The sequence below is a fragment of the Anolis sagrei genome, chromosome X, assembly GCF_037176765.1.
Source record: "Anolis sagrei isolate rAnoSag1 chromosome X, rAnoSag1.mat, whole genome shotgun sequence".
NCBI lineage: Eukaryota > Metazoa > Chordata > Lepidosauria > Squamata > Dactyloidae > Anolis > Anolis sagrei.
In genome coordinates, this window is record NC_090034.1 from 84,046,081 (window position 1) to 84,058,274 (window position 12,194).

Consider the following 12,194-nt stretch of genomic DNA (forward strand, 5'->3'; position numbering starts at 1 on the left):
ATGGTACATCATCAGGAGAAAAGAGAGAAGCAGCATTATATATAGATAGAAATAAATAAAGGAAGCTCCACAGCAATGGCTTTGCAAAACCTGAGCAGGATTTTGAAGAACTAGGTGGCTTTTTGGAGCTTCTCATTTCCAAAGGTCACAATAATTTGATGTCAACTTGACCGAAATTACCTGCAACAATGGCATAAAATTACGAGGGTTGAATGAAGAGTAATGCCTCCACCTTCATAACTCCTCAATAGATGGCAGTACTGGTATGCGGCAGGTACTGACTTGTTCAGTAGACTCTCCTTTACAGTTCCGTTTTGGTGGGAAGCCTTAACATTGAATGGTTGTGTTGTTAAAGTGCAAAGTATAGAACCCTGCCCAGACGGTCGGTCAATGCAACTTAAGCAACGTGCAGTCATGGAACTCTTGACAGCAGAAGGTGTCACCCCAAAGGAGATTCATCAGAGAATGCAAGCTGTTTATGGTTATTGTGTTGATATGAGTTGGGTGAGTTAGTTTAAAGATGTTGAGGTGACACCTTCTGCTTCCAAACATTCAGTGACTGCACGTTGCTTAAGTCGCAATGATTGACTGTTTATGCAGGGTACCATACTTTGCACTTTAACAACACAACTGTTCAATGCTAAGGCTTCCCGCCAAAATGGAACTGTAGAGGAGAGTCTACTGAACAAGCCAGTACCTGCCACATATGAGTACTGCCACCTGTTGAGGACTTACAAAGGTGGAGGCATTACTTTTTTATTCAACCCTCGTATATGGAGAGCACAATGACTTGGTCTTATAATGTATGCTGGAAATTATATCCTCAGCTAGAGTAGATACATTGAATCAATGGCTGAGGAGACAATCAACCCATAGTTGAATCCCATTGATTTAGTGGATCTACCATAAGACTGTTGTTTGATTGTTATCTATGGTCCTATTTTTTTATCATGTCAGAAGCGACTTGAGAAACTGCAAGTCACTTCTGGTGTGAGAGAATTGGCTGTTGTTGCCCAGGAGCCTTCACTCATGTCCCTGCATAGGAAGCTGGTGCTGACAGATGGGAGCTGACCCCGTCTCGTGGATTCGAACCTCCGATCTTCAGGTCAGCAGTTCAGCTGGCACAAGGGTTTAACCCATTGCGCCACCGTGGCTCCACTATGGTCCTAATGAAACTATGGGATTTGCCACCTATTATTCTGTGTTTAGAATTGCATTGGGTAGCTTTCCCTTTTAAATGCACATCAGGCAGCAACCGATCCCTCAGCGGATATGTTGCAAAGCCTGCCCTTGTGAAGTTGCATAATGGACTCTCTGCCAGACAAAAGGGCAAAGAGTTCACCTTTGCTTTTAAGGAGCACCTCCAATTTCTGTTTCTCTCTGCTGCATTTCTTTTTTCTCTTCACTTTGCAAATGAGAAACTGAAATTTGGGATCCTCTGTTTACAGAATGCATGCCTTTCAAACTGCAGTAATTTGGCCCTACAAGCTTCTAATATGGAAAGAGGAAAACCAGTTATCTATAAATTCTGGAACTGTCGCCACATATTTTCTTGGGCCCATAGTCTTTGAAAAGAGAACCTTCTGGCAGCAGCTGAATTCCAAAAATCCAAATAGTTTCTTTCATGGCTGACACTAAAAATATGACCCAGGATTCAGCTGCATCTGTGCTGCAGAATTAATGCAGTTTGACTCCACTTTAACTGCCATTACTCTATGCCATGGAGTCATGCGAGTTGTAATTTTACAAGGCCTTTCGCCTTCTCTGCCAATATTTCATGCAATTACAATTCCCATAATAACAAGTGCCAGAAGAGACTTGAGAAACTGCAAGTCACTTCTGGTGTGAGAGAATTGGCCATCTGCAAGGGGTTGCCCAGAGGATGCCAGGATGTTTTGATGATTTACCATCCTTGTGGGAGGCTTCTCTCATTTCCCCGTATGGGGAGCTGGAGCTGACAGAGGGAGCTCATCCACACTCTCCTCAGATTTGAACCTCCGACCTGTCCGTCTTTAGTCCTGCCGGCACAAGGGTTTAACCCACTGTGCCACCAAGGGCTCTGAGTCATGGTAGTTAAAGTGGTGTCAAACTACATTACTTTTAGAGTGCAGATGCACCCTCAATGGCCTCCGTACTGTGGGATAAATGGAGAGGTCATGAATCTGCGCATGGAAGCCCTTCTCCTTCTTTCTCCTGTTCGTTTCTTCAAGAGATTCTCCTGCTAGTTTTATATCCTGGATCCGGTCTGAACAGGGCAGGAAGCAAAATCATTCTTTTGCAGACATTTTCTCCCTTTTCTCTTATCGTTTTTCTCTCTCTCTCCTGTCGATAAGCCCAGAGAGATATTCAACATTGAGAGAACAGTGAAGCTTAGCCATAATGAGGCACAATGTCTTTTTTTTTCCCTCCTGGAAGCCCTGGACAAATGTGAAAAACGGATAGCAATTAATTTTGGGGAGGAAAAGGCTTAACATTGTGCAGAATTCTCTGGCAAAGATGCTTTTCTGTCCCAAGGGGATGGAGAACGATGCTTCTTGCTATGGACTTCAGATGTGATCAGAGCCGCTGTTTTTGTAATTGCAATAGGTTCACATGTAGGGCCAGATGCTATTAGTAGTCCCAATTAGAGGAGTCTCATTAAGTCAGGGGCCAAGACAAAGGGAAAAGAAAGCCTCCTTCCTCCAAAATAGAGCCTATGGAACCCCATATTCCTTGGCGGTCTCCCATCCAAGTGACAACCAGAGCTGACCCTGCTTAGCTTCCAAGGTCAGACAAGATTTGGTGCCTCTAGGATATTTAGGCAATTTGGACTTTTTACACTGTTGTTGTTGTTGTTTCTGTGTGCCTTCAAGTCCTTTCTGGCTTTGTTGTTGTTCATTCGTTCAGTCGTCTCCGACTCTTCGTGACCTCATGGACCAGCCCACGCCAGAGTTCCCTGTCGGCCATCACCACCCCCAGCTCCTTCAAGGTCAGTCCAGTCACTTCAAGGATGCTTTCTGGCTTATGGTGAGCCAATCGCACAGTTTTGGAGGGGATTTTTCTTTGCTTTCCTCTGAGGCTGAGAGAATGTGGCCTGCCAAAGATGTATTTGGAATGGATTTGAACCCCAGTTTCCAGAATTATAGTCCAACTCTCAAACCATTAACCCAAGCCTGGTTCTGCAATTTGGTCTTCTGTGCACACAAGACTAAAAACTGTGGCTTTATAATGTCAGTTTTAATATAGGTGCTGTCATAATGTTTTGACAGAAGGGCATCCATTTCTTGAAGACAGAGTAACTGATGTGCATCAGGACTGTCAACAAATGCACATCCAGATGCCAGCTAAGAAGGGCCACACACAATGAGAGTGGCTGGTGCATATCAGAGGCTCTTAATGTGCATCAGGAATGCTCCATGGGCATTGGAGGACTCCTGCTGGTGCAAAGATTTGCATCTTCACAATGCACTAATAGAGTCCCGTTGCACTTTTGCAATGAAGTTGCAGTTTCATAATGCTGCAAAATGTGAACTGTGCTTTAGGGTCTTGGTCTCAGTGCTTTGTTTGTTTTTTTAAATGGAAGCAAGTTTCTAGTCCTCATTTTTGTGCACAGAACTCCAGATGAATGAAGCAAGACTATTGCATGTAAATATGGGAGAATGCCTTTAATGCCCAAAATAGAGCTCTGATCAACCAGGATGACTATCTGAGTATGAATACCATTATGCATTGGAACCATGCAGAAGCAGCTGGTAGATTCCATACGTGCATCTACACTGTAGATTTTATTAAATTATTATTATTATTATTGGGTTGTTGTAGGTTTTTTTGGGCTATATGGCCATGGTCTAGAGGCATTCTCTCCTGACGTTTCACCTGCATCTATGGCAAGCATCCTCAGAGGTAGTGATGTTTGTTGGAACTAGGAAAAAGGGGTTTATATATCTGTGGAATGACCAGGGTGGGACAAAGAACTCTTGTCTGCTGGAGCTAGGGTGTGAATGTTTCAACTGACCACCTTGATTAGCATATAATGGCCTGACAGTGCCTGGAGCAAACTTTTGTTAAGAGGTTATTAGATGTCCTTGTTTGTTTCCTCTCTGTTGTTGTGCTGTTGTAATTTTAGAGTTTTTTAATACTGGTAGCCAGATTTTGTTCATTTTCATGGTTTCCTCCTTTCTGTTGAAATTGTTCACATGCTTGTGTATTTCAATGGCTTCTCTGTGTAGTCTGACATGGTGGTTGTGAGAGTGGTCCAGCATTTCTGTGTTCTCAAATAAAATGCTGTGTTCATTCACACCTAGCTCAGGCAGACAAGTGTCCTTTGTCCCACCCTGGTCATTCCACAGATATATAAACCTTTTTTCCTAGTTCCAACAGATCTCACTACCTCTGAGCAGGCATGTAGCCGGGGGGGGGGGGGGTTGAGGGGCTTCAGCCCCCCCCCCCCAATTCTCATTGTGGTTCGCGAAAAGGCGTTACTGGTGCATTATTTAAACTGTTATGTTTATTCGTATCATGATCTGATCACCATACTCAATATATCCCATATGCATGGGGGTATTGGGGTAAGGATACAAAAGGTTTGCTAGGGTAGACCCTCTTTCACTCAGACTCAGCCACCACCACCACCCCCGAAACTCAGCCCCCTGAAACCCCCCCTGAAAAAAATTTAGCCCCCCCCCCCAAACGAAATCCTGGCTACGGGCCTGCCTCTGAGGATGCTTGCCATAGATGCAAGCAAAAGTCAGGAGAGAATGCCTCTAGACCATGGCCACATAGCCCGAAAAAACCTACAACAACCCAGTGATTCCAGACATGAAAGCCTTCGACAATAATAATAATAATAATAATAATAATAATTTATTTGTTTATTTATTTATTTATACTCCACTTTATCTCCCGAAGGGGACTCAACTTAATGCATTTTGAGAGCATTTCACTGCAGAGACTTCATGCTGTGGGATCATGGGAGTTTTACACAGCCTGTCAAAGAGGGCTGGTGCATCACCAAACTACAACTCCCATGATCCCATAGCATCGAACTGTGGGAGTTAAAGTGGTGGCAAACTGCATTTAATCTATAATATGTCAGCAAAGTGGGAAATCCACCAAGTTTTCATCTGTCCTTTAAGGGAGCTTCCTCTGTTGCTCGAATAGGTTCAGCACTTTGGAGAGTCCCTTTAAGGTACAGGCAAAGGCCTGGACTGGATCCACCATCCCACTGACACGGAAAACCACTCTGTTTTGACCGTCTTTTTTCCTTCCTGGTTTCCAGTGCAAGGCCTCGATCCAACCATGGGGAAGCAGAACAGCAAGCTGCGCCCGGAGATGCTGCAGGACCTCCGGGAGAACACTGAGTTCTCGGACCTGGAGCTGCAGGAGTGGTACAAGGGCTTCCTGAAGGACTGTCCCACCGGGATCCTCAATGTGGAGGAGTTCAAGAAGATCTACGCCAACTTCTTCCCGTATGGTGACGCCTCCAAGTTCGCCGAGCACGTCTTCCGCACCTTCGACACCAATGGTGACGGCACCATCGACTTCCGAGAGTTCATCATCGCCCTGAGTGTCACCTCGAGGGGGAAGCTGGAGCAGAAGCTCATGTGGGCCTTCAGCATGTATGACCTGGATGGGAACGGGTACATCAGCCGGGAGGAGATGCTGGAGATCGTGCAGGTGAGGAGGTCCCCTCACTCTCAGGGTCACAAATATGCCTTGTGGGGCACAGAAGCAGCAAGCCTGGGAAGTGGAGGAATTAGAGCAGTGGGTTAGGAAAACTGTGCTGGAGTCACGCTCCTTTGCCATTCTTTCTCTTTTGCATTGTCTTCTTCTTCCCTCTCATCCTTCCTCCTCCATCCTTCTCCTCCTCATTTTCCTCCTCCTCCCTTCTCCCTTTCTCCTTCTTTTTCCATCATCCCCACCATTCCTCTTCACCTTCCCTTCCCTTCATCCATCTTTCCTCCTCCTCTGTCCACCTCCATCATTCCTCCAATAATAATAATAATAATACTTTATTTATACCCCACCACCATCTCCCCAAGGGACTCGGAGCGGCTTACATGAGGCCAAGCTCAACAACACATGATAGAATCATAGAATCATAGAGTTGGAAGAGATCTCATGGGTCATCCAGTCCAACCCCCTGCCAAGAAGCAGGAATATTGCATTCAAAGCACTCCTGACAGATGGCCATCCAGCCTCTGTTTAAAAGCCTCCAAAGAAGGAGCCTCCACCACACCACCACATGATAAAACAACAAACAATAGTAAAAACAACAAACAATAAGCAAAATAATACAATTAGTATAACCTACCCATTCTTCCTTCTCTACCATAATTCCTCCTCCTTCTCTTCCATTCAGCAAGGATGGATTGGGGAGTATTTAGATTAGAGTAGGCATGGGCAAATTTTCTAACTTGGGGGGCACATGGCAGGCCAGAGCCAGTTGGGCAGGCCGGGAGGGAAGTCCCTTCCCTGCCCTTTCTTCCCCTTCCCCTTCTCTTTTGGAGGCAGAAAGTAAAGGAAAGATGGGAATCATTTGAATCCCAAAAGGGTTGGCCTTGGTCAGGATGAGATGGTGGATGGGAGAGAAAAAGTGTATCCACTAGACCTCGTATTGCCTACACCTGATATAAAATCCTAGAGCTAGAAGAGACCCCCAAGGGCCATCCAATCCAATCCCCTGCCATGCAGGAAGGCACAATCAAGGCACTCCCGATATACAGCCTCCAGAGAAGGAGACTCCACAACATTCCCAGGCAGCCTATGCCACTCTCCAGAAAGTTCTTCCTAATCTTTTCAGTCAATTGCTTTCCCTGCCATGTGAAACCATGGCTTCCTTGTGCCCTGGTCTTTAGAGCAGCGGAAAGTCAGTTTTCCCCCTTTCTTCCTCAATGGGACACCCTTTCAAATCTTGAAGCATGGTTCTCATGTTCCCTCTCTACCTTCTCTTCAGCTATACATCCCTCAGGAGGAAAGGAGGAAGGAAAAAGAGAAGGAAGAGAGGGAGGGAGGAAGAGAAGGATGGAAGGGAGGGAGGGAGAGAAGGAAGGAAAGACAATTCATTCATTCATTCATTATTTATTTATTTATTTACAGCTTTTATATTCCGCCCTTCTCACCCCGCAGGGGACTCAGGGCAGATTAGTGTACACATATATGGCAAACATTCAATGCCGATATTTGACATACAAACATATACAGACATATGTTGTTGTTGTTCATTCGTTCAGTCATCTCCGACTCTTCGTGACCTCATGGACCAGCCCACGCCAAAGCTCCCTGTCGGCTGTCACCACCCCCAGCTCCTTCAAGGTCAGTCCAGTCACTTCAAGGATGTCATCCATCCATCTTGCCCTTGGTTGGCCCCTCTTCCTTTTACCTTCCACTTTCCCCAGCATACAGACATATACATAGGCTATTTAACTTTTTCTGGCCGCCAGGGGAGCTGTCGCTTTCATCGTCCATCTGCATAGCTGATGAAGCACTTCCGCATTCCCCGCATGCTTCCCCGCTGGAATGCTTTTTGCTGGAGTCTTCTTTATGGCTTCATAAATCAGTTAATTTAGCCTCCCCACACTTTAAGCTGGTACCTTATTTTCCTACTTGACAGATGCAACTGTCTTTTGGGTTGCAAAGGTCGACAACAGGCTACACACAATTGGTTGGATCCCCTCTCCAACCCGGGCTGGCTTCGAACTCATGACCTTTTTGGTCAGAGTGATCTTAATGCAGCTGACACTCAGCCAGCTGCGCCACAAAGGAAAGGAAGGAGAAAGAGAAAGAGGGAAGGGGGAGGAAAAAGGAAAGGCAGGAAGAACGAAAGGGTGGAAATGAAGGAAGGGTGGAAGGGAAGGGAGGGAAGGAGGAAAGACCAAAAGGAAGGAAGTAAGGGGAAAGAGAGAGTGGGAAGGAAGGAGGAAGGGAGAAAGAGAGAGAGATGGAAAGGAGGGAGGGAGGAAAGAGAGATGGAAGGAAGGATAGGATGGTGAGAAAGAGGAAGGTCTGAGAAAAGAGCTCAAGGGGCCGCATCCGGCCCCCGGGTCTGGATTTGCCTATACCTGGATTAGAGCATTGGTTTGGAAAGTCATGCAGGACCATGCTCCTCAATTCTTTCTCCTCCATGCATTCATTTTTCTCCTCTGACCTTCCTTTTCTTCTTCTACTCTTCCTCCTCCTCTTCCTCATTCCTCTACCCTTCTTCTCCCACATCCACCACCCTCCTTCCTTTACCGCTTTCTCCTCTTCCACCTTTTTTCCCTCTTCCTTCTTCTCCTCTTCCTCTTCTTTCTCCTCCTCCTAGATACACCTTCAAAAGTATACACAGAAAATAGAACATTTGTCTTCATAGTGTCTGTTTTCACCTGAGGGCTGCCATGACATTACAATGCCTAGGCATCCATTGCACAGAAGATGCACCTAGAGATCAACGTGGGGGGAAAGGACTTGTTTCTGCTCTATATTAAATCAAGGCACAGTATCCCTATATCAAGGCTGACAGCTTCCATTTCGTAGGGGTTTTGAATCCATACTGGATTTGGGGTCACTTCAAATCAGCTCTCCAAAAGGCTAGATCTGTTGTGGGGTAGTTTCAGTATCTTGGAAGAAGACCTCAGTGGCGCAATGGGTTAAACCCTTGTGCCGGCAGGACTGAAGACTGACAGGTCAGAGGTTTTAATCTGGGGAGAGCATGGATGAGCTCCCTCTGTCAGCTCCTGCTCACCATGCGGGGACATGAGAGAAGCCTCCCACAAGGATGGTAAAACATCAAAACATCCGGGCAATGTCCCCTGGGCAATTCTATCACACCAGAAGCAACTTGCAGTTTCTCAATTTGCTTCTCACACACATGCACACGCACACGCACATACACACAAATCATTGTGGAAACGTGCCTTTGAAACTTGGGTTAAAACCTGGCATGGAATCGCCATCCAAACCCCTACTGCAGTGTTTCTCAACCTGTATGTCTGGACCCCTGGGGGGTCATGAGGGAGGTGTCAGGGGGGTCACCAAAGATTATCAGAAAACACAGACGTCTGGGCCAGTTCTATCATTGGTGAGGTTCAGAAGGCTCTTTGATTGTGGGTGAACTATAAATCCCAGAAACGACAAGTCCCAAATGTCATGGTCTATTTTCCCCAAACTCCATCAGTGTTCATATTTGGGCATATCAAGTATTCATGCCAAGTTTGGTCCAGATCCATCATGTTTGAGTCCACAGTGCTCTCTGGATGTAGGTGAATTACAACTCCAAAACTCAAGGTCAATGCCCACCAAACCCTTCCAGTATTTTCTGTTGGTCACGGAAGTTCTGTGTGCTAAGTTTGGTTCAATTCCATCATTGGTGGAGTTCAGAATAGCTAACTATAACTATAAATCCCAGAGTTCAGAATGGTCTTTGATTGTAGGTTAACTATAAATCCCAGCAACCACAACTACCCCACCAATTTGGGTGTATTGGGTATTTACGCCAAATTCGGTCCAGTCAATGAAAATATATCCTGCATATCAGATACTTACATTACTATTCATAACAGTAGCAAAATTACAGTTGTGAAGTAGCAACAAAAATAATTTTATTATTGGGGGTCACCACAACATTTTATTTTTATATTTATCATGTCAGGAGTTAACCAAAACAGTTGTATTGCATTAAAAACAGACAAACAAGCAAACAAAACACAAGGTTTGCAGACTTGGTATTCTATTCAATGTCCTTTGACCAGTAGCTGGCCACTTGGAGTGCCTCTGGTGTTGCTGCAAGAAGGTCCTCCATTGTGCATGTGGCAGGGCTCAGGTTGCATTGCAGCAGGTGGTCTGTAGTTTGCTCTTCTCCACACTCACATGTCGTGGATTCTACTTTGTAGCCCCATTTCTGAAGGTTGGCTCTGCATCTCGTGGTGCCAGAGCGCAGTCTGTTCAGCGCCTTCCAAGTCGCCCAGTTTTCTGTGTGCCCAGGGGGGAGTCTCTCATTTGGTACCAGCCATTGATTGAGGTTCTGGGTTTGAGCCTGCCACTTTTGGATTCTCGCTTGCTGAGGTGTTCTAGTGAGTGTCTCTGTAGATCTTAGAAAACTATTTCTTGATTTAAGTTGTTGGCATGCTGGCTGATATCTAAACAGGGGATGGGCCGGAGATGTCATTGCCTTGGTCCTTTCACTATTGGTTGCTACTTCCCGGTGGATGTCATGGGTGCAATGCTGGCTAAACAGTGTAATCTCTCCAGTGGTGTAGGGCGCAGATAATGCGGCATGTCTCATTAAGAGCCACATCCACTGTTTTAGCGTGGTGAGATGTGTTCCATATTGGACATGCATACTCAGCAGCAGAGTAGCATAGTGCAAGGGCAGATGTCGTCACTGTATCTGGTTGTGATCCCCAGGTTGTGCCAGTCAGCTTTCGTATGATATTATTTCTAGCGCCCACTTTTTGCTTGATAGTCAAGCAGTGCTTCTTGTAGGTCAGAGCACGGTCCAGGATAACTCCCAGGTATTTGGGTGTGCTGCAATGCTCCAGTGGGATTCCCTCCCAGGTAATCCTCAGAGCTGGGGATGCTTGTCTGTTCTTAAGATGAAAAGCACATGTCTGTGTTTCAGATGGGTTAGGAATCAGCTGGTTTTCCCTGAAATAGGCAGTAAGAGCACCTAGAGCTTTGGAGAGCTTCTGTTCAACCATCTCAAAGCTCCCTGCTTGGGCGGTGATGGCACGATCATCTGCATAGATGTAGCTCTCTGTCCCTTCTGGCAATGGCTGGTCATTTGTCTAAATGTTGAACATGGATGAAGCAAGCACGCTTTCCTGAGGCAGGCCGTTCTTCTGTTTTCGCCATCTGCTTCTCTGGCCCTGGAACTCAACGAAAAGCTCCTGTTTTGTAGCAGATTTCCTATGAGGCGGGTGAGATGGTAATCCTCTGTGATATTATATATTTTACTCAGGAGGAGGTGGTAGTTTACAGTATCATAAGCTGCTGACAGGTCTATGAAGACAGCTCCTGTGATCTGCTGCCTTTCAAAGCCGTCTTCTATGTGCTGAGTCAGGTTCAGCACTTGCGATGTGCAGCTTTTGCCCTTCCTGAAGCCAGCTTGTTGTGGAATCAGACATGGGTCTATTTTTTTCCATAATTCTATGCAAAATAAGTCATTCCAGAACCACAACATAAGGAACTGTATTAATGAGTCACAGCATTAGGAATGTTGTTCCCTACATTGATATTTGGTCATTTGGGCCATCGATGTGTGCTTCCATCCATCATTTTCAGATGTAACGCATCCAAGACTGGATTTCCCGGAACCTCCCCAAGAGAGGAATTCCTTGCAAAATATTTTTGCAAGCCCTGAATTGCTTTTCCTTTACCTATTATTATGTTTATTTATCAAAACCTATCACCAACTCATTGTCCTCTTCCATCCTCCAGTTGAGTTCCCAAACAAGAGCGGGAAGAAAAATGAAATAAAATGGGTGAGCCCTGGCTATTAAACTTGCCTCGCCGGCAATTAAAACCAGTCCCCCCCAGTTTAATCCACGAAAGCCCCGGTTGGTTAAGATGCTGATTAAACCGATTAAAGCTTGCCGCCCTAATTAGAGAATGGGGAGAAATCCACGCCGCAAAGGGTCACTAATCTGAAGCGTGGGCCATTAGCAGCGGGAGTTTAATCTACCATTTAGATTGATTAAAGCGAAGAGCTTTCACAGACTGTTTTCTGGGGGTCAGGAAACATTTGGTGCATTTGGGGAGCAAGGACATCATGCATCGGCCAAATTTCCATCTTATTCCTTTTTCTAGGAAGACTTTTTGCTCTGAAATCCTGGAAGTTGTAGTTTGGTAATATATTGGTGCATTTGGTGCCACCGAGGAGCCCCCGATGCTGTAGTGGGTTAAACTGCTGAGCTGCTGAACTTGCTGACCGAAAGGTCGGTGGTTCGAATCTGGGGAGTGGGGTGAGTTCCTGCAATTAGCCCCAGCTTCTGCCAACCTAGCAGTTTGAAAACATGCAAATGTGAATTGATCAATACATATCGCCTTAGTGGGAATGTAATGGTGCTCCATGCAGTCATGCTGGCCATATGACCTTGGAGGCGTCTATGGACAATGTCAGCTCTTCGGCTTAGAAATGGAGATGAGAATCAACCCCCAGAGCCAGACACAACTGGACTTAATGCCAAGGGAAATCCTTTACCTTTACCTACCTTGGTGCCATTTAGGATGTTCAGAAG

General features: G+C 45.7%; 1 protein-coding gene across 1 annotated transcript in view; it reads left to right on the top strand.

The window, feature by feature from the left end:
• Window positions 1-12,194, top strand: part of HPCA (hippocalcin) — a 57,167-nt gene that overhangs the window by 25,345 nt on the left and 19,628 nt on the right. Inside the window, exon 2 of the mRNA XM_060784108.2 lies at window positions 5,258-5,655. Coding sequence (XP_060640091.1) covers window positions 5,278-5,655 — 378 coding nt within the window. The 5' untranslated portion in view covers window positions 5,258-5,277. The remainder of the gene's footprint in view (window positions 1-5,257; window positions 5,656-12,194) is intronic.